Here is a 22,698-nt window from a genome sequence, read left to right as displayed (position 1 = left end):
ATTTTTTTTTACTATTTTCCCCTCTTTTTTTTTTTTTCTCTTTCTCCGCTTCTTTTTTTATTTTTTTTTCCCCTGGTTTTGGGGGAGATTTTTTTTCTTTTTTGTGATTCTTTTTTTTTTTTTTTTTTCGGTTGCGTTTTTTTTTTTTTCTCTCTCTCTCTCTCTTTCACTTCTCCTCCTCCCCCAGGCTCCGGCTGGCAGGGGAGGGGAGTGGGGAGAACAGCGAGAGATCAAAAATAAACCTCTTATGTCAAAGCCGGGGGGAGAAAGTATAAATACAGCGGGCTCGGCGGCCGGCGCGGAGGCTGCGGGGGAAGAGCCCGGGGGGTGCGGGGCCGTGCCGGGATGGGGCGGCGGGCGCTGCTGGCCGGCCGGGCCCCCCTCCACCTGCTGCTGCTGTGCCACGCCTGGGCGCTGCCGCCGCCCCGGGACGCGCAGCCCGTGCTGCCCGTCCGCCTGCCCGCGCCCCCGGGGCAGCTGGCCCTGCGCCTGGCCGCCTTCGGCCGCGCCGTGGTCCTGCGCCTCCGCCCCGACACCGCGTTCCTGGCCCCCCGCCTCCGCCTCCAGCGCCTGGGGAGCCGCCGCCCGCCGCCGCCGCCGCCGCGCCGGGGCTGCTTCTACTCGGGCGCCGTCGAGGGGAGCCCCGACGCCCCCGCCGTGCTCAGCAGCTGCGGCGGCGGCGGCCTCAGAGCCGCTTTCCTGCTGGACGGGGCGGCCTACGAGCTGCAGCCGCTGGGGCCGGCAGCGCCCGGGCCGCGCTGGAGGCGGCCGCACCGGCTGAGGAGGCGCGCGGCCCCGCCGGGAGCGCGCCCCGCGGGCAGCGCCCAGCGGCGCCTCAGGGCCCGGCCCCGCCTCGGGGCCCGGCAGCTCCCCGGGGCCCGGCAGCTCCTCGGGGCCCGGCAGCTCCCCGGGGCCCGGCAGCTCCTCGGGGCCCGGCAGCTCCCCGGGGCCCGGCAGCTCCTCGGGGCCCGGCACCTCCCCATCGCGCAGCGGCTCCCCGGGGCCCGGCAGCTCCTCGGGGTCCGGCAGCTCCCCATCGCCCAGCGGCTCCCCGGGGCCCCGCGGCTCCCCAGTGCCCAGCCGCTCCGCAGGGCCCGGCGTTTCGTGTCGCAGGCCCGCTATGTGGAGACGCTGCTGGTGGCCGACGCGTCCATGGTGCGGTTCTACGGGGAGGATGTGGAGGTAAGGGCTGGCGGTGTCTGCCGTCCCCCCTGCCCGAAGCTTTCTGTCCGTGCCTGTCCCTAGCTCATCTCTTTGGTCCCCGCAGCCTCTCCATCCTTCCGTCCCTCGCTGTCCCCATCCCGGCCGCCTCTCCGCCTCCTCCCATCTCCTGCGCTCCCACTGCCTCTCCATCGCCTCCATCCCTCTGTCCTCCCTACACATCCATTCCTTCATCCCGCTCTGTCCTGTCCCCATCCCCGCTGTCTCCTCCTCCCGAATGCGCTCCTCCAGCCCTGCTGCCTCTCCTCCCCTCTGTCCCGGCCGCTGCCGGATCCCCCCAGCCCCGGGACACCGGGGACAGCTTTGAGTGAGCGAGGAGCGGGGCGGGGGGACCTTGGTCCCCACCTTCCCTTGCTGTGTCTGGGCTGTAAAACTCCGGGTCAAAGCTGCGGTGCTGATCTGCGCGGTTCACTCAGTGAAACCCTTTCCCAGAGCCAGCATCCCTCGCACACACGGGGCACTGTGTCAGCCCGGTGTCCCCAGAGCTGGGGGACAGGACGGGTTAATGCCGTCCCTGCTGCAGGGAAAGAGCCGCGCTGCACAGCGATGGCTTTAACTCGCTCCCGGGCGGGAGCCGGGGCCAGATAGTAAATAAAACAGAGCTGAGTAATGCGCAGTCCCGCTCCTGAGCCACCTGTTAGCAGCTGAGCAGATGGATAGATGGATGAACAGCCCTTTCCCTCAGCCGCCAGCTCCAGGAATTCTCACCCTCCTTAAACACTCTCCTCGGAGACCCTGCCCTGACCAGGCTTTTGGGGAGACTCCAGGAGCAGAGACCGAGGTGCCTCAGCCCCCCAAGTCCATCTCCGGGGCTGTCCATGTGCCTCATTCATCAGCACCAGGTCATTTTTCACGCCTCTGACAAAGCCAGCTCCCCACCTCTACCCTGCAGGGATGGGTGGTTCAGCCCCAAATTCAGGTTTGCACCATCGGAAATGCTCTGAGGTCTTTGGAGGGGGTAATTGTGCATTGGAGTTGCTCATTCTCGGGTTGTTTGGGAGAAGAGTCCTGGAAGCTGAAGCTCAGCAGGGAGCAGCCGGGAAGCTGAAACGGCAGCCTGGCTTTGCCACTTCTATCGACTTTATCCTTCCCCTAGGGGCTTCTCTGCTCCTAACAAAGCAGTGTTTTAATTCCAGCCCTGCTCAGGCAAGGCTGGACCTTGGGAAATGCTAAACCTTGGGGCTCCAGCTGATTTCAGCTGCTCAGCATCTCTCTGGTTTTGCCCATTGCTTGGTTTTGCCACCAAGCCAGGCTGGCAGGAGCAGGTAGCAGAGGGTCAGTGAGAGAGGAGTGATGCACTTGGAGGTACCCCGAGTGCTCACAGTGCTCAGAAAAGAGTATGAAGTGGATTAAGCAGAATTTTTAAGCAACAGACCTATAAATGGTGGTGGGAATTACTCTCCCCATAGTGTGATGTTGGTTTTTGATTCCCCAAGGAAAAATAGTACAGTGAACCTTCTGCAGCCAGATGTGCACCTGATGGTTTTAAAGCAATACCCAGGGGTGTCTAAATGCTAGAAATAAGCTTATATTATCCTGATAATGCCCAGCTTGAGCTGGGGAAAAAGCAACAGCCCTCTGGGTGAACCTGTGAGTGCAGGAGGGGAGGAAATGGCACCTGCACATAGCCAAGGGGCTGGAACACGGGCACCCTGCCCTGGTTTGGCTGCTGCAGCCCAGGGCTGGGTGATGCTGCCTGGCTGGCTCCCATTTCACCATCATTTCCTTGGCCCCTAGAGCAATATCTTTGCATCAGCTCTCAAGGATGGGAAGGAAACGTTCAAAGATCTTGTTTTGGATGAGTAGAGTAAGAGCATATTAAAATATTTGGGAGAAAACTTCCACCAGCTCTGGTGTAGCAGCTAAAAAAACAACAAGCAAAAAACCACCTGCTGTGTTTCTGTGTCTTTTGTTCTCTGGAACAAGAATGCAGGGAGCAGCACAGCAATCTTGCTTCTCCCTAAATACCTTTCTTGTGGGGTGAAAAAAGCAGTGGCAAGTGCTGGTGGGATCTTAGAGAGCTGACTAGGAGAGATGTCCAGGGAGTCGAAATGTTGAGTCAGAATAAACCATATTTATATAATGACTTTTCTTCCCGTAACCACACTTTAATTACCAAATATTTATTAAAGGTCACCAGCATTGTTTGTATTCCCAGTCATTTTCTTGCATAAGTTGTAACAGCTCGAGCAGAAGAGTCACCCTAAGATGCACTCAGGCATTGGGAGTTATAATCAATGCCATGCTTGTGGTGGGAAAATGCTGTTAGTGATTTATTTCCAATCAATTTGAGCCTTACAGCTCAGCTGTTAACCTAATTTAGACAATAAGAGCTTATTCTACCTTCAATACTTTTATGTAAACCAGGAGGGAATGGTGAAGTGGGAGCAGAACTAGACCAAAAATTTGGGGGTTTAATCATTGTCTGGGTTTGATGATTGCAGGGGGTGGGGTATTTGAGGGGGCAGCAGCAGCAGGACAGGGCTGGGCAGTAAATCCTGGGGGATGTGGCAGGATTCAACCTGCAGGGGCTGGGAAGAGCCCTCTGATGTAGGATGGGAGTGAGGCTCCAGCTGGACACAGGAGTTTTTGCATTTTTCTTGCAGAGGATCCCAAGTGCTTGAAAACAAAGGGACTGTGAGCACCACCCACAGAATGAAGTGGGGTTTTGAGCAGGGAGAACTGAGGCAGGAGATGGGGCTAATCCTGCCCATGTGCAGGAGGACTGAGCACCTGCAGCTGGGCTGCACTTGTGAGGATGCTCTGCATGGCTCGGGAACGTTTGCCAGGACACCTAAAGCACCAGGCGGCTCCAAAACCCAGCTGCAGCATCCCCAGCCAGTTGGCAGCCAAATGGGATTCCTGTGGTGGGATTTCTCCAGTCTCTTGGGTGCAGATGAGACGCATTTCCAAGCTTTCCTCCGCAAGCACGATGGCTGTGATCCCCTTTCCCTCCTCCTCTTGCAAGAGGAATCTGCTGTTCCTGACTCCTGGGGCTGGTAATGACTGAGGACCACAGCAGAATCAGATCAGTCTGGAAAAGCTGGGATTCCTTGCTGACTTCTGTGTTTTTTCCAGGCAGATTGATGAGGTTTTGGGAGTGCTGTTGCAAACCCTTCTCTTTAAGACCAGACAGGAGAGCAGGGTGTGGGGCATTGCCGGGGTCCTGCTGCCAGCTCTCCCACACCCAGATGGACAGGAGGTAAATCCAAAGGCACAGTTCTCCCACACCCACATCGACTGGAGGTAAATCCAAAGCCACCCTGGAGCCCTGGGTCCCCTCATGTCCAGGTCTTAGCCTTGCTCTAGGATATTTTGCAGTGTGAGTGGGTAAATTCGCTTAATCCCTTGACAAAAGAAGCCAGCCCCTCCTAAACCACCCCAAAGGCAACTGGAGTGGGATTAAAGAAGATCTTTGCAAAGGGGGACCTGTGTGAAGCTGCCATGCACCAGCTTTTCTTCTGGGATTTGTCCTCTGAGTGTGACCCTGAGCCTGCATCCGCTTTGGGGCAGGGGGCTGGAGGAGCAGGCAGCCTCCCTAAATATTCCTCTGGCTGGGGCACTCGCCTCACGCCGGGATATTTAACAGCTGCTGCATTTCAGGGCTTTGGAATGAAATGTGCTGGCTCCCACTGAAGCAGCTCCATGCTGGCTCCCAAACTGTAGCGCTCCTGCTCTGGGATGCTCTCAGGATGGAGTTTTACTCCATCTCTACCTCTGGGGAGGTGGGGACAGTCTGGATGTGCCTCAGTTTCCCCTGCCTTGAACAGGGGTAATTGCTGCTTTTGTGCCCCATCTATCCAGCAAAGAGGGAAAGAGGAGGGGGGTGGAAATCATGTGGGAAACAGAACAGGGATGGATAGGGAGCTGGGCAGGCAGGAGGGCAGGCTGGCACCCTCTCCCCTGGCTTGCCCCATCATTTCCCTTGGCTGCCTCCCACATTTTTGCAAGGGAATTCTTGGCCCGGGCTTGAAACCACAGGAGGAGGCTGGCAGGGCAAGCAGCAGCCCCCGGGCACCCAAGCCAGGGGGGAAGCTCACAGATGGTGCTTTGGGGGAAAGAGACAACCTGAGATGTTTTTGCCAGTTGAAAGCTGGGCAGCCCTCACATCTGACCCTGGGTTTGCTTCCTTCCATCTGCCTGTGCTCCAGAATCTCAGCATTTCTTTCTTTTTTCCCCCCTCTGCAGAAATACTGGCTTCTAGGGGGGAAAGCAGGGGGAAAACCCAACCAAATCCGAGCAACAAGCAATCCCACGGCCCCAGGCTGGGCTGGACATTGCTCCCCACACGCTGGGCAGCATGTTGGAGGGAGGCAGGTTGTGCTGGGGTGTTCTGTGAGTGCTCCCTGCTGTCCTTCTGTTCTGGGTGGGTCCAGCAATATTAAATCATTCTGTGCATACCACAAGAATAGTGTCTGTGTAAGAGCACTTTCACCCATCAAAATAATAATAATAAAAATAAACACCAGTGTTCTGGGATCTTTGCAGGCTTCTGTGTGGTTCCCATGAAAGGGAATTTGTGAGAGCCTGTATCAGAAAACTCAGAAACCTTCAATGAGGGTAAAGACAACCACTTCAGTTCCCCTTGCTCTGATTTGTATTTCTTTTTCCTGTCCTTCTGTTTGCTGCTGGAGGGCTCCTGTCAGGCAGTGCCTGGCTCAGGGCAGGGCTCTCCCAGACACAGGGATGCTGTGGCAGGAGGGGTCTCAGGGAGCTGCTGTAATACAGATGTGGCAGACAAAAGTCATCCCTCCTCATTTTTAGGGGGGAATTGGGTGGAATTTGATACTGAGAGCAGAGGGAGCCCAGGATTGCTGCTGGGGGAAGAGGGGTAGGAGGTTTGTGGTGCATCACCCTCCATAGTGCCTTGACATAAATGCAATGCATGAATGAAAAGGGGTGCTCCAGGACCTTCTCTGGTTCACACTGGTGTCCTCTCCTCCCAGAGCAGGTAAGAAGCTGATTTTTCGCTTAGCAGACATCCTGCCAGATCTCCCAGGATGCTGGTTGGAAGTGGCAGGGAAGCCCCTTGTGCCTGCAGGGCTGCAGTGCCTGGCAAGAAGGCAGAAAAAACAGTGTGTTTGCAGCCCTGGGCTGCTCAAACCCATCCCAAAACACTGCCCTGCACATGATCCCAATCCCCACATCCTCAGTGCTGGAAGGAAGCCCTGGAGAAGGCAGTTTTCCCTCCTGGGCTGGTCCAGCCAGAACTGGTTTGCAAAGACAAGAGAGGATGGGACCAGCAGGATTCAGCTCATCCCCAGGCAGTTGTTGGCCAGAAGTGCTCAGCTGGCCTCTTCTGAGCCCTGAGGATCCATAATTTCCTTTTGGCCATGGTTTCAAGCCCTTGGCTAAGCCAAGGCAGTGCAGGTGGATTGCTGCTCTCCCCAGAGCAGTCAGGGTCCATCTGAAACCCAACCCACTCCTGCACAGGCCAGGGATGGGTATAAATAGACACCAGATGGTGGAACAAGTGAATTTGACCTTTTAATCCTCACTAAATAGCTGTTTGTTCGGTTTTCTTTCCATCTTTCCCTTCCAGACACAGGGAAGGTGGACAGATGTTTTCCAAGTCCCTCTGTTCCTACTGCTGAAAGAGGTTTTTGGCTGGATGTACCCCTGAGGATGTGAGGGTTGGTGTCCTGGGGGATTTGTGGTATGGACTGAGATCTCCCAGGTCAAATCTACTGTTATGGCCAGAAACCTCTAATGGCTTAGAAAAGGATGAAGATTTATTCCCTTGGAAATGAGCAAGGATCCCATGATGAGCAGCTCCAGCACAGAGCATCCTTCTAGATCTTCAGGGGTGTAATTTTAGGAAGGCTTTATGATATTTTTAACAAGGTTCCCAATGGACTTTCCGCACAGGATGAACAGAATTCCCCCAAGTTACATGGAGCAACGGCTTGTGGGGATCTCTCCTCAATTTGTTGCCTCTGCAGTGACTTCTCCATGACATTATTGCATGCTCTGGGCTGGATGTGAGTCATGGCATGGAGATCTGGCCAGTCTAAATAAACCAGTCTATTCCCTGCTCCCATCAGCCTTGCTGGGGCCTGCCCTTGGATAATGAGCTGGGGAGGACTTGGGATATGTCTTGTTGAAACAAAACATCTGTTTACGTGGAGCTGCCAGTGACGGGATAAAATGTGGCAGAATAATTTAAAATAGCCACAAGTGCGCTGGGCAAGCAGCTCTTGGTGCAGTAAATATGCTGTATCTCTCTCAGCATCTCCCTCATTTGCTAAGAAAACAGCATTTTGTGTCTCAGAAAATGGCACTGTCCTGGCAGGACCGTGATGGATGAGCACACAGAGTCAGCTTTGCTCAGGAAATGGATTTTGGGTGAAACTTGGCTATCAGAGAGGGCTCCCATCGAGTCCTTCCAGTTTAATTAGGCTCTGAATTGAGACCGCAGGGTGTAATTTGTCTGGGGAGGAGAGAAGCCACTTTCTCTTTCCCAATACTATATTGTGTAATAGCTGCATTTTTTTCTCCTGACTCTGGGCTGTGAGCGATGCCAACAGAGGAGGAATTTTGATGCTCTGATAAGATGTTTACATCAGCCTAAACATCGCTGGCGCTGTTGACATATTAAGTAATCCTGGTCATCACCAAGCAGGGGATGCTGCTGGGCACAGTCTTGGCTGTCAAAGTGTTTTAGTCCCCGTTTGTTGCCAAGGAGGCCGGGTTCAAACCCTGTGTCCCGCACAGACAGAACTTTTACTGGGATGTGCGTGAGTTGGTTCCTGCCCTGGGGCAGCGAGGGCAGGGTTAATGCTTTGGGAATATGCAGAGAACTCTCCAGAAGCTGCTGAGGTTTTTCCCAAGGAATTTCTTCCAGAGGGATTTCTAGGTTCAAAGGGTTCGTGAGAGAGGAGACACGGCGTTTGGAGAATGCCATTTATTTGGTGCATTGGCCGGGAAATGAAAATGGCAAATCTAAACTACTACATAATAGTGTTTTCTACCTGGTTTTTGAACTGAAGCTGTGAGATGGAGAAGGGGATGCAGGTGTAAAATCACATACAGGGAAGGCAGCACTGAGTCCTTCAGCCCATGGTCTGGACGTGATGTCCTTCATAAATGAAGCTGATTCTTTCTCTTCAAACAAAACAATTGCCCCGTAGCAGAGGTTTGACCCAGGCTCTGCCTGCCCATCTCTTCCCCCACAGAACCACGTCCTGACCCTGATGTCCATGGCAGCTCGCATCTACAAGCATCCCAGCCTGAGGAACTCCATCAACCTGGTGGTGGTGAAGGTGCTGGTGGTGGAGGAGGCAGCGGCAGGGCCAGAGGTGTCCGATAACGGCGGGCTCACCCTGCGCAACTTCTGCAGCTGGCAGCAAAGGTTCAACCCCCCGAGTGACCGGCACCCCGAGCACTACGACACTGCCATCCTCCTCACCAGACAGGTCAGCACCCCTCGGGAATGCTCTGCTGCAGAGAGGAAAGGGGTCAAGGACGGGAGAAGGGGGTTGATCACAGAGGTCGATGCCCCACCGTGCAAAGAATGGAGCTTGCAGTTGTGGGGGGATTTGTCTGGGGTGCAGGCCACCAGTGGGTTGCTCACAGAGATGTTGGGGCTGAATGTGGGGCCCTCTCCCCCTGCTGACCGCCCCCCCTGCCTGGCACAAACAGGATTTCTGCGGACACCAAAGCTGCGACACGCTGGGAGTGGCAGATATCGGCACCATGTGCGACCGCAACAAGAGCTGCTCCGTGATCGAGGACGAGGGCCTGCAGGCAGCCTACACCCTGGCTCATGAACTGGGTAACACATCCCTTCCCAAGGGGAAACCTGCTTCTTCCAGTCCTGCTGCTGGGAGGGGTTGTGGCACAGCCCAGCACCAGCATCCCCTGCCTGGGGACCACTCACTGAGCCTTGGGGAGCTTCTGGCACTGACAAAAGCTGGTTTGCACCAGCAGAAACACCAAGAAGTGCCCAAATCAGTGTAAAATGGTGTATTTGCACCAATTCAGGAAGCCTTTCTTCACTGCAAGGGTTGTTGAGCATTGGAAGGGGCTGCCCAGGGAGGTGGTGGAATCCCATTCCTGGCATTGTTCAAGAAACACCTGGACATGGCACTCAGTGCTCTGGGCTGGGTGAAAAGGTGGGGATCAGTCACAGGTTGAACTTGAGGATCTTGGAGGTCTTTTCCAACCTTAGTGATTCTGTGATGAGCTCAGGTGTGGGATCAAGCACATCTCTGCCTTGGTTTGCCATTCCTGACTAATTTTTGCCCAGAGAAGCTGTGGCTGTCACATCCCTGGGAACATTCAAGGCCAGGCTGAACAGGGCATGGAGCAACCTGGTCTAGTGGAATGCCTGTCCATGGCAGAGGGTGGAGGGAGATGAGCTTTAAATCCCTTCCATCCCAAGCCATTCAAATTTGCACTGCTTTGCCCTGCACACAGCAGGCTGTACCACTGAGGCAGAGAAAGCAGTTTTCTATGCCTCCTGATTTATGGCAGCAAACAGCTTTGGCAGAAATAGGAGCTGCTTGGTGCCTTACAGATGGTCCCACACAGCATGAGGAGCTCAGCTGTGCTGTGTTCTCTGCTCCCCAGGCCATGTGCTCAGCATGCCCCATGATGACTCCAAGAACTGCGAGCGGCTCTTTGGGCCCCTTGGCGAGCACCACGTGATGGCCCCTCTCTTCATCCATTTGAACAAGACCCAGCCCTGGTCTCCTTGCAGTGCCATGTACCTCACCGAGTTCCTGGATGGAGGGCACGGTAAGGCTGGAGTCAGCTGCATCATCACTCAAAACCATGAATTTTATCCCTGCAGATAAGTGGCTTTTTTAGGGTTCAAGTGGCTTTGCTGCTCTAGGTCTGAGCAGGAAGGATTAGACTGGATTTTAAAGATTTCTCCTGAAAAATTGGGCTGGTCTGGGAGAGTGGTAGAGGGGTTGCATTTTTCTAGGTGGAAATTTTCCAGGGTCTAGGAGGAGGTGATGGCTCTTTGAAATGTCCATTTGCCATGTTCGCTCGGGCTCTTTGCCATGCCTGGAGGGGCAGGCGGGGTGAAGGGGGAGTCAAAGCAGACCATGGACAAGGTGTGGGGTGCCCTGCTTGGTGCAATCAGTGCCACCAAGCCCTGAAAACTCCATCTCCAGCCTAACTCTTGAACCTTGCCCAGGTGATTGCCTGCTGGATGCCCCGGCCGAGCCCGTGTCCCTGCCCGCCGAGCTGCCCGGCCGGACAGCCCTGTACAGCCTGGACCAGCAGTGCCAGCAGATCTTTGGCAAGGACTTCCAGCACTGCCCCAACACCACAGAGGAGGACATCTGTGCACAGCTGTGGTGCAGGACGGGCAGTGGGGAGCCCCTCTGCCACACCAAGAATGGCAGCCTGCCATGGGCCGATGGAACCCCCTGCAAAGGCGAGGGGCTGTGCTGGGATGGGCGCTGTGTGCAGCAGGATGCCCTGAAACCCCAGGTAAGGGGACACCGGGGAATGCTGGTGTGGTGGCACCCACCAAAGCCTCCCTCTCACTCCCCTCCACAGCTGCACAGGGAAGGGAAAAATAGAAGGTTCATTATTTGATATAAGGACTTTGAGAAATTACTCACCAGTCGCCATTGTGGGCAAAACAGGCTCAAGTTAAAGATGTTAATTGAATTTATAACAAAATCAGGATAATGAGAAGTAAAATAAAACCTTAAAAACACATTCCCCCCACACCTCCCTCCTTCCCAGTTCTCCCTTCTCTCTCCAGCGGGACAGGGAGGCAAGGAATAGGGTTATGCTCATTTCACAGGCTGTTCTTGCTGCTGCTCAGGGAGAGGAGTCAGAGTCCTTCCCATGGACATAATCTCCACAATATGGGTCACTCTTCCACTGGGCCAGTCCTTCAAGGACAGGCTGCTGCAAGGTGGGTCTTCCACAGGGTCCCAAGTCCTTCCAGCAGACCTGCTCCAGCTTGGATTCCTCTCTCCACAGGTCCTGCCGGGATCCAGCACCAGCTCAGGTTTCCCATGGGGTCACAGCCTCTCTCAGGCATCCACCAGCTCTGTCCTGGGTTCCTCCAGGGGCTGCAGGTGCATCTTTGCACCCCCACGGGCTGCAGGAGCAAAGCTGCCTCACCATGACCTTCCCCACAGAATTTTGGGGGAGTCTCAGCTCCAGTACCTGGAGGAATCCTTGCCCTTCCTCCTGCACTGCCCTGGGTGTCTGCAGAGCTGTTCCTCTTACATTCTCACTTCTTTCTTCTCTGCACCAAATTACATCTGCCTAATAACTTTATTTCTTCTTCTTACAAACCTTATCCCCAAGATCAACACCATCCCTGCTGGGCTCAGCCTTAGCCAGCGGTGGGTCCATCCTGGAGCTGGTGTTGGCTCTGCTGGACACATGGGGAGCTTCTGGAAGCTCCCTGTACCACCCCTACCCCCACAAACCCAATAAAGCTGGGCTGGGCTTGACCCTTTGGGATTCCCAAATCTCAGACCCCACCCCTGCCTCCTACTTGACTGGCTTTAGATTAGGCTGGTTTATTTCTGGATATCTCTCCTTTGTTACTGGCAAGTCCAGCTCACAGACAAAAGTCGGCTATGAGCCGTGGGTTGGTCCGAACCAAAACAAGCAGTGAGGATCTGCAATTAAATCATGACTTTTTGCCCTGCTGGGGAAATTAGCAGTGATTTCAGAGTCAGTCAGCAAAGTTCTCAAAGCCCAGCTTAACTTTAAGCATGTGAACAGACTGGTGGAAGTCAGAATTAACTTTGTGTGAAGTGTGTGCCAAAGCGCTTTTCTGGATCAGGGCTGGGGGAGGTTTTAGCATTGCTCCAGCCCTGAGCTCGCCCTGGGAGGGAGCAGCTGGGGCTGGATGGGCTCAGAGATGGATTCAGCAGCTTCTCCTGCCTCTTGCAGCCGGCGGTGGACGGCGGTTGGGGCCCGTGGAGCGCGTGGGGCTCCTGCTCCCGGAGCTGCGGCGGAGGCATCCAGTTCTCACACCGCCACTGCGACAGCCCCAAGCCCCGGCACGGCGGCAGCTACTGCGAGGGCCAGAGAACCAAGTACCAGTCCTGCCACACCCAGGAGTGCCCGCCGGATGGTGAGGATGGCAATTCCCAAATGCCCGCTCAGCTCCCGCCCCTGCTTCTCCAGAACAGGGATTGCTCTGCTCTCCCTTGGATATTCATATCTGGGGGGAGCAGCAGCTTCCTGCTGGGGGCTGTGACCTTCTGTGGCCGATGGAAGGAGACTGGGATCCCTCCTTCATGATGTTCCTCCTCTGTTTGCACGCTCACCACGTGCTCTCACTATCCTTAGCTCACTCCCACGTTTCTGTGATGGCCAAGGACAGCAGCTCCTGCCAGCTTTCCATGGATTTTGGGCCATGTTTCACCTTTCCTTACAGGGAAAAGCTTTCGGGAACAGCAATGTGAGAAGTACAACAGCTACAACTTCACTGACGTGGAAGGGAATCACTTGGAGTGGGTTCCTAAGTATGCAGGAGTGTCCCCCCGGGACAGATGCAAACTCTTCTGCCGAGCCCGAGGGAGGAGTGAATTCAAAGTCTTTGAGGCCAAAGTAAGATTCCTGGTGATGGGAATCACCAAAGATTCCTGGTGATGGGAATCCCTCCTGTTTACCCCATGTCAGAATTCCTCCCCAGTTACTCCTCTGCATCCCCCTTTCCAGGTGATTGATGGGACGCTGTGTGGCCCAGAGACCCTCTCCATCTGTGTCCACGGGCAGTGCATCAAGGCTGGCTGTGATCACATCATTGGGTCCTCCAAGAAGCTGGACAAGTGTGGGGTGTGCGGGGGCAATGGCTCCACTTGCAGGAAAATATCCGGCTCGCTCAACAGATCCAAGTGAGGCTCCAGGGAGGAGGCTCTGCAGGGATGGGCTGTGGGAGAACCACCAGCATCCTCTCTCATTCCCCTTTTTCTATCACTAAAGTTGTAGGCTAGGAATATATTAGGATCCAGCCAGCATCCTCAGCTGGCTGGCATTGCAAGGGCCTGGGCTCCTCCCCAGACTCCAGAGCTTAGGCTCAGTTTATTTCAGAGCAGAATTATACAAGCCAAGTAGAGCTTATTTCCTAAAATAATAACTGATGTTACAGGCTTGGTACACCACTGCAAATAAATCTGCTGGCCCAATGAGTTTACCAAACACATTTCACACCAGTGCAGTGAGTTGGACACATATTCAAGGGCTGATGTGTGATTTAAATGTTCAATAATTTTTCCCTGGGCTTGGGGGTGAATTTGAATACTGGGACGAGGGCACTGAGGCAGCCACTTCCCTCACCCAACATCTTTGTGGCTTTGCCAAAGAGCAGAATTTAAGGCTTTTATTGGAAAACCATAACAAAAGCCCAACCATCCAGTTCCATGCAGCGAGGTGACTCACACAGTCAAATTAGATTTCCTAAATGATTTCCTTCCAAGGAACAGCTGAAACGGGGCTTCCACTCTCCTATGAGTTGTTTGTGGTTGACTAAAGGGAGATTAGCACAGGAGCTACAGCCAAGAAGAGATCCCATTAAGATCAGGGTGAGGGAGGCCAGGGAGAGCAGAGTTTGACTCAAAGGCTTTTTTCCAAAATACTCTGAACCTAATTACTGACCGCAGCATCCACCATGGGGATCCATGGAAAACGATCCTGTGCTGGTCCCACAGTGTGAGTCACAGTGCTGAGGGCTCAGTGAAACCTTCTGCATGCTGTCCCAGGAGCCGTGGTGCTCCAGGGATGGGCCTTGGCTGGCTCTGCAGGAAAATGTTTCCCTGGCATGGGAATGTCCTCTGTATCCGCCAGTGGGATTAATTCTGCATTGTGGCGGCTGCAAAACCCTTCAAAAAGTGAGTTTTTCTACATCTATATCTGTATCAGTACCTACATCTATATGATCTCTATATTATCTCTGTCAATAGGTGATGTCACCCTTCAGCATGACTGGTGACAGGCTTTCAATCCCAAACACTTCACCATTTCCAAGCATAGGAAGTGAGGGGAATTTCCCACCTAGGCTGGTAATCACAGGGCTGTTCATTTGATTGCATCGCTCATTTTCATGTGTAATTCACAGAGAAATCTTCCAGCTGGGCTCACATCTAGAACATCTGCAATATCTCTAGCTCTTGAGTGCTCGGGGTTAGAGGGATGGCTTCAGAGCCAGGATCCTCAGTGCTGTTCCTTACATGTCTCTGCTCTCAGTAAGCCTTGAAGAATAACCGTGTCCCTTTGTCCCATGCAGATACGGCTACAACGACATCGTCACCATCCCCGCCGGGGCCACCAACATCGACATCAAACAGCGCAGCCACCGAGGGGTCCGGCATGACGGGAATTACCTGGCCCTGAAGACCCTTGAGGGCAAGTACCTGCTGAATGGAGACTTTGCCATCTCAGCCATGGAGCAGGACATCCTCATTAAGGGCACCATCCTGAAATACAGTGGCTCCATGACGACTCTGGAGAGGCTGCAGAGCTTCCGACAGCTCCCAGAGCCCCTGACCGTGCAGCTGCTGACGATTGCCAGCGAGGTCTTCCCACCGAAAGTCAAGTACACCTTCTTCATCCCCAAGGACGTCCCTTTCAGCAAGCAGAAGGGCAAAGAGAAGAAGTCGGTGAACGTCATCCGACCGATGCTGACCTCCCAGTGGGTCCTGGGTGACTGGTCCGAGTGCTCCAAGACGTGCGGCTCCGGCTGGCAGCGGCGGACGGTGGATTGCCGGGATGTGGAGGGTCAAACCTCCTCTGCCTGCAACAGATCCCTCAAGCCTGAGGACATCAAGCCCTGTGGAGACATGCCCTGCCCTCTCTGGCGCCTGGGTCCCTGGTCACCCTGCTCCCAAACGTGCGGCGAGGGCGTGCGGACGCGCAACGCTTCCTGCATCGATTACGCCGGGAAAATCACCGCCCCGGAGAAATGCAGCTCGCCAGAGCCACCGCCGGCCACCACGGCCTGCGTGCTGCGCCAGTGCTGAGCCACACTGCGCTGCTGCAGCCAAGGGTGTCACTGGGGCAGGACACAAGGGTGCCGTGGGCTCGCTCGCCTGACAAATGACCACTCTCCAGTGGTTCATCCCCACCGCATTGATGTCTACCTCAGAGGGGAGAATAACAGCGGCAAAACAGGGAGGAATCACTTCTTTTCCTTTCTTTCTTCCTTCCTTTTCTTTCTGGCTGGCTGCTCGCAGGCAAGTTGTAACTTAAAGGGAAAAATAAGCATATCTGTAGGGTGTTTCCCAAGAGCTGTGGTTGAACGTGGTTGCAGATTGCTTTTGAAAGGTTTGCTGGGGTTTGGCACTGAGGAAAATGCGGAGCCTGGTTTGGCCATCACCTCGTCCCAGCTGCAGGTCAAGGAGGTCCAGGGTGGGTGTCTTTGCTGATAAAACTGGGATGTCTTCACAAAAGGCATGGAATGGTTTGCCATTCCCTCCCTGCAGCAGCGTGGGTGTCCTTGAGCATGAGGAGTGTTTTATCAGCTGTGGGTCTCGCTTGGGAGATAAATTTCTCATGTGAATGGGAGAAGGAATAAGCTGAGAGCCAGATCCTAGCATGAATCAGGCAGGAAGACAGGTGAGAGATGCTTTCTGCTGGATTTATAATCTACAAGGTGACAAACCTGTCTCCAAACACCCCCAGCATCTGTGGTTATTCCTAGAGCTGCTACTCCACACCTCTGTTTCCCCAGCTATAAAACCAAGGCTTAGTTACACCTGTTTTACAGGTGCAACTCACATCCACTGTGAGGATTAATTAATTCCTAATTCTGCAGTGCTCTGACTGTGAAATGCCTATTGCAATGCCCTCTGGAGCAGGTGCTCTGGTGTGCCAGTGTTTCCTTTCCCATCCTTGGCTTTCAGTCCTGTGGGCTCATTTTTTCAGCTCTGCTGTAGTTTTGGAGATAATTCACTAACCTGCTTTGCAGCAGGGATGAGCCCAGGATCTGTAGATCATGCCAGAGGTGACCAGTGATGCTCTTCACCTCTGCTTTCCTGGGATATGTGAAAACTCTCAGATCTGGTGCCAGCTGCAGCCTTACTTGAGCAGTTCTGTCCAAAACCAAGGCTGGCAAGGCTGGAGCTGCTCTTTCCCAGTGGGAAGCAGCCACATCCCTCTCCCCAGCTGCTGCCTGGCCCCAGCACAGATGGCTGTTCAGACCCTGAACTTTGCCCTTTCCGAAGCAATCGCTGGCCGTGTGCTGGCAGCAGCCAGTGCCTGGGGAGCAGGGATGGAATTTGGAAAGATTTTGCTATTGCTGGATGAGCAATTCAGTATCTCCAGGCTCCTCTCATACCCTGCTTTGGCTTCCTTTTTGGCAGCAAAACATTGAATTTCCAGTGGGATCTGCCTTTTTCTCATAGGAAGGGGAGGAGTGCTGGAATTTTTGATGGTTCAGATTCCCCATTCACATTTATGGAGCGAATCCTTTTCCTTGTCCCTTTTGCCCAAGCTCATGTGAGACCCTTTCCTGGCTGCCCACACAGGTTTGGAATGGGATTGGTGGGATGAGCTGCTCCACTGAAGACAAAAACCTCACTATTTACCTGAAAACATGAAGTATTCCTGTTTTATCTCCCACACATGATTTTTATCAAAACCACAGGAGCTACAGCCCAGGACTGAGGGTATTGAGGGCTTGGCTCCTTTATTTTTTTTAGGAAAGGGAAAAAAACTGAAGGCCAGCTGCAGAGTTTGGATGCAAAACTGTTTGGGCTGTGGTACAGACCTACCTTTGGGCAATGTTCTACATCTGCTAATTAATCTCCAGGAATTTAAGTTCTAACAAATAGCTGGATGCTAAAGTCATGTAGCCTTGCAGGGTTATTTTCTTTTTCCCCTCTGAGTCTGCAAGGGTTTTAACTCAAAGCCAGCATGTGTTTCCTCTCCAGTGTCACCACCAGCATTTAGGATGGGTCAGGAATATCAGTCTGAGACAGTGCCAAGGAAAACGTCTGTATTTATCACACAGGAGTCGTGCACGCCAAGGGGCTTTTCCAGTTTTTTTATAATCACTGTGCAGCTGCTTCGCTGGAGATTCCCAGATGTAAAAACTCCTTGTTGAGGGCAAATCCTGCTGCTTTTCCAGCGAGGAGGGAGGTGGGAATCCCCCTGGGAGGGGGGGACTGGAGGCAGTGATGTTCTCTTGAGGTGTGGGTGATGCTAAGTGGGATTCCTGCCCCAGGCTTCTGTAAAAACAAGTAGCCTTTACGCTGATTTAAGTCAAAGAGGTTTTATATATTAGGCTATATATATGTGTATATATATATAAATATATATATATTTCCCTTCAGTGAAGGATTGTAGCAATGTACTGAGCCTCTTGTGTTAGGTATTTATTACAAATTTCTGTTTGGTTTTGTACAGTAGCTGTCAGGAAAGGAGAGAAAAAATAAAAAGAAGGAAAAAAGAGATTAAAAAAACTGTGTTTTAACATGCTGCTCCTACATCCCCTCTCTGAAAGCTGCAGGGAGCTCAGAGAAGGGATGTCTTTGCTCATTGTTCATCCACTCTGGTATCTGACTGGTGTTTCCCTCCTCCCTGGAGTTCCAAACAAGCTGTGGAAGCAAAACAAACCCAACCAAAATTAAGCTTTGGAATTCATCTTAGGAGAGGGGTAGGAAATACAATTTTCTGATTTTTAGCCTCTTGTTTGTATTTGTTTTTAATTTTGAAAACAGTCTGTTTGTGGCTCTGCCTTTACCCCTTCAATAAAGGATTTCCTGCCTTTTATCTCTTTGCATTTGTCTTTATTTGCACTTTTCTCAGGACTATTCTTATCTCCACCCCAGAGGGATTTTAAATTTCCGTATCTTATTGATAATAAATGGTTCATTCAGTTTTAAGATGCTGAACCAAAATATTTCATGAGAGAACAGACAAAACCCATGGAGCCAGAATTATTCTGAAGAAGTTTTGAAGCAACTCTGTTTTGCAGATGCCTTATGAGCACCTACCTCTTTTCTATACCTATACAGTATATATCTATATTATATATTTATATTATTATAGAATTATATGGTTCTATGATAATATAGAACCATTTCATATCAACCATGCATCATTTATATTATATATGAACCATAATATGAACCATATATCATATATTATATATGAACCATTATAGAACCATATATTGTGTATATAATGTATGTCATATATATGTTTATATTATATATAAATTATAATATACAAATTATAATTTATATATAATATTTCTTATATTTGCATAATATACATATACATATATCACAGAACTCTAATTGTATTATATATACTATATATAGATATAAATATCTATATATACTTAATCTATTAGATATATACATGTTCTATTATCATAGAATCCTATTACATTATATTATATTATATTATATTATATTATATTATAGTATATTATAGTATATTATAGTATATTATAGTATATTATAGTATATTATAGTATATTATAGTATATTATATTATAGTATATTTATAATATATATTTATATATTTATATAAATTATATATAATATATTTATATACATAATAGATACATAGAACTTTATAACTCTATTACAATATGTAATAGATGAATGTAATAGTTATATTCTAGATAATGTATCTTTATATAAGTAATGGGTATTATATATATAATATATATTGTATGCACACAGTGTAGACATAACAGACACAGTGTCTGTATATATGCACACTGCATAAATCAAACAGCAGTTCTGGTTTATTTTCTATAGATTATTATATATAATACAGGAAACATAAATAATATACTATATAATTGAATAAATATAAAGAATATAATTAATATAATATCAGTAATAGCAATAATATAATAAAAATATAATTAATATCATGCATAATATACTATAATGTAAGATACTATAATATACTATAATATAATGTCATAAATATGATTATATAATATGGTATAGTATAATATAATATATATCATATATAATATCAATATGATTATATATGATTATATAATATGATTATACTATAATATACTATAATATACTAATAATATAATATAATATAATATAATATAATATAATATAATATTATATAATATAATATTATATAATATAATATTATATTATATTATATAATATTATATTATATAATATAATATATAATATAATATAATATAATATAATATAATATAATATAATATAATATAATATAATATAATATAATATAATATAATATAATATAATATAATATTCACTGCTACTATTATTCATATTATAACCATTATACCACATTATTACAACATATAATCCACATACAAAATGTTATTATTATAACATTCTACACCATATTATTATTATTGTCAACACTTTGGGGATTTCCATCCACTGATGCAGGCAGAAAATGACTCTGCAGAGGCTGCCTGTGCTCACCCTGCCACCACAGAGGTGTCCCCACGTTAATGGGCACAGCCACTGCTGCCACCCTATTTATAACCAGGTGTGACATTCATTGCAGGTCACTTCCCTTGGCACAGGGACAGTCCCAGACAGGCACAGCCTGCTCTGCCTTTTCCCCCACATTTTTATTTCCTTGTTTTGTTGCCATTGCTGGGTTTGAGTTGAATCATTTCAAACAATGCCAAAGGCTTTGGGATATTACCAGGTAGGGGAAAAGTCCTTAATTAAGGATATTAGTGTAACCATCATAATTTAACTGAAGTAAATAGTAGGATAAGAAAATAAACCATGGGGTAAGAAATAAACTTTATGGGAACATTTCTTACACTGTATCCACGATGGTACCTTAGAGACAGCGGGGACCAGCAGGCAGAGATGGATCTCTGCAGTCCCACCAGGGGAAATCACTGGGGTCAAGCCATGGCTGAACCTCCCCAGCCTGTGCTGCACGTGATGCAGCTCCCCAGTCAGGGTAATTATATTTTATGGGCATATTTCCTCTGGAGAGGCACTTCCAAAGGATGTAGGGTGTCACAGGCTTCTCCTGCAGGCAGGAACATTAGCAGGTGTGTGTTGCAATGGTGGTTTGCTCCTTGATCCCAAGAGCTTCTCCTTCCAAGAACTGGGTTCTCCTGACCTCCAACCCCAGCCATTGCTGGATCGTTTCTCTCCCTTATCCTTGAGCTAAAACTGGCCTTTATTTCAATGGTTTTCCTCTCTCCTGGGTCCATCCCTCCCTCCCCATGTGTTTGTGGACAGAAGTCAGATCTCTTCCTGCCTTACTTCTCTAGACTTTGCAAGGCTCACCTCATAAAACACCCTCCTCAGCTCTGGGCTGAATTCATTACCCCTGGACAGGAGGGACCACAGTGTCCCAGCAAGGTCACAGGTGCTTCAGCCACAAACCCATCCTTATTCCTGATGGAATCATCCTTCCTGCTGTGTCCTAGAACCATAACATCCCTTTTCTGCCCTCTGCTCAGCTCATCCATCTTAGTCTTACAACCCCTCTGCTCTGTTAGCTCCTCTTTCTCCATACAGATAAATCCATCCTCAGGTGTCCAAGGAACTCTCTGGCTCCTTGGCAATGGCATTTCTGGGGGCCTTTTGCAATTCAGAGCATTTTAGAAGGGTTTCTCTCCTAAATTCCTGCTTCAACCTCCTGCCAACTAGGATGCTTTAACCCTCAGCACAACACCCACTGAGGAAAAGGCAGAGCACTTCCAGGTCTGGGGAGGCCATAAACCCCATATCCTCCCCATGTCAAGAAAAAATCAGGAGTTTCCAAAGAGAGGAGTCAGCAGGATTGAGTTAAAGCAGGTTAACGGAGCCCTGGACACCACAACAGACACGAGCATGGAGGGGAAACAGCTCCTGCACTCCTGTGGTAAATTCAGGAGTAGGCAACAAGTCTTTGAGTGTGGGAGCAAAGATGTTTTCCCTCAGGAGCTGCAGGGTCAGGGAGGTGAGAGCAAGGCTGCGCAGAGAAGGTGTCACTTGCTTTGGTTGTTAATGATGAATTAACAGGCTCCTGGGAGAGCAGTGTGTGCTGCAAGAGCTGCTGAAGCACAGGAAAACACATCCCACAGGCTGCAGGGAGAGGGTGAAGCAGCTTCCAGCCAGAAATGGCACCTTCTGGCTGCTTGGATGGGGTAAGCAAGGGAGAGATTCAAGGATTATAAAAAGAGGCAGATCCCAGGGATGGATGGGAGATAGACCTGGGCAAATGTATGTATTTCTGAATGTATGGGGAAACAGAATTTGTGTTTAGACAGACAAAGGAGGCTTTAAATGCATGGCACAACCTCCAGTCACTTCCCTCATGCTGCAGACAGGAATCCCATTGAGAGCTGTCTCCTGTTTTATCAGATTCCAGGAGGTTCAGCCCAGGAACTCCTGAGATCCCTTTGTGTCCCTGTGAAGGAGCAGTACATGCACAGAGCAGTTTTATCACTGAATCACTCAGGGTTTTTTGTTGGTGTTGCTCCATCTATGCCCACAAATCAATCCCAGAATATTGTAAAATGCATGTAAGAGCAAATCCCATCACTGGGCAAATACCAAGAATGAGGATTTGGCATTTCTCAGCCTCTCACTGGGAAACTGCAACTTCGTGGAAAAAGCCGAGTAATAAAGGACAAGCCAGTCGCTTAGGAAACCTGAGCAGGTGTGAATCAACACAGCTCCTCCTCTGGTTTTTCTTCTCCCTGGCTCTGGGAATCACTGGAGAACCTCTCCAGGTATCCAGGGCTGATAAAATGTTGTTAATGAAACAGCCCCTTCCGATGCAGGGAGAAGAAACCGAGGTCTGAGCCAGGCTGATGTGCCCCTGCCCAGTGATGATGTGTGGAGTGCTCTGTATCCCAAACCTGCCAGCTTCCTGCACACAGGAGTGACTCAGCTAATTACTGACTTAATTCTTTAAAAAGAAACTCAAAGTCATTATTTATTTTTTAATTATTTTTATTATTTTATTTATTTATTTATATTTTTTATTTTTCATTTCTTTATCTATTTCCAGGTCACACAGAGCAGGTTTAAAGACAGTTGGTTTATTTCTGAAGCACAGTGAGGACACACACACCATGCTTAATTTTACCATCTTCCTGCCATGAATTTGTGTAGTTTAGACCCATTTTCCCTCCTGTGCAAAGCCCATGACCTGCTCAGAGCAAGTTTCAAGCTGATTACAAGCATGTGTGACAACCCACAGCACTGAATGTCTCTGCTGTGCTCACCTGATGCTTTATTCATGAAATTGTTACAAATCAGCATTTTAAAGCAATTTTAAAGTTGTAACAACACATCTAGGAAGTCAGCAAGAAAAGGCACATCAGGTTCTGCTCAGTAAAATCACTCATTCTACAATTTCACCATCAAACTGCCCCTGATTGAGACTTTTCAGAGCTTTTTGAAAGTAAGGGATGGCAGCCTGAGGTTTTTTTCCATAATCCTCTGTGATTCAGGAGTTGCCATGGGTAGCCAGGAGCAGATTTCCTTGAAAATTATGTCTCATTAAAGTGGAAACAACACCTGCAGACGTGTAATGTGCTGAAATTAGTGCTGTTTTACTCCTGCT

General features: G+C 49.9%; 1 protein-coding gene across 1 annotated transcript; it reads left to right on the top strand.

Annotated features, from left to right (window-relative positions):
• The first annotated feature begins 315 nt into the window (after window positions 1-315).
• Window positions 316-17,922, top strand: ADAMTS8 (ADAM metallopeptidase with thrombospondin type 1 motif 8). Its single transcript, XM_086861055.1, has 9 exons — window positions 316-1,182; window positions 8,397-8,636; window positions 8,863-8,995; window positions 9,793-9,960; window positions 10,367-10,665; window positions 12,100-12,283; window positions 12,590-12,762; window positions 12,874-13,049; window positions 14,438-17,922. Exons 1-9 carry the CDS (start codon window positions 346-348, stop codon window positions 15,168-15,170), a joined length of 2,943 nt encoding a protein of 980 aa, XP_086717181.1. The 5' UTR covers window positions 316-345; the 3' UTR covers window positions 15,171-17,922.
• Window positions 17,923-22,698: the final 4,776 nt, after the last annotated feature.

This window comes from Cyanistes caeruleus, chromosome 23, assembly GCF_971803275.1.
Source record: "Cyanistes caeruleus chromosome 23, bCyaCae1.hap1.1, whole genome shotgun sequence".
NCBI classification, from domain to species: domain Eukaryota; kingdom Metazoa; phylum Chordata; class Aves; order Passeriformes; family Paridae; genus Cyanistes; species Cyanistes caeruleus.
This window is presented reverse-complemented; position numbering and strand designations above follow the sequence as displayed.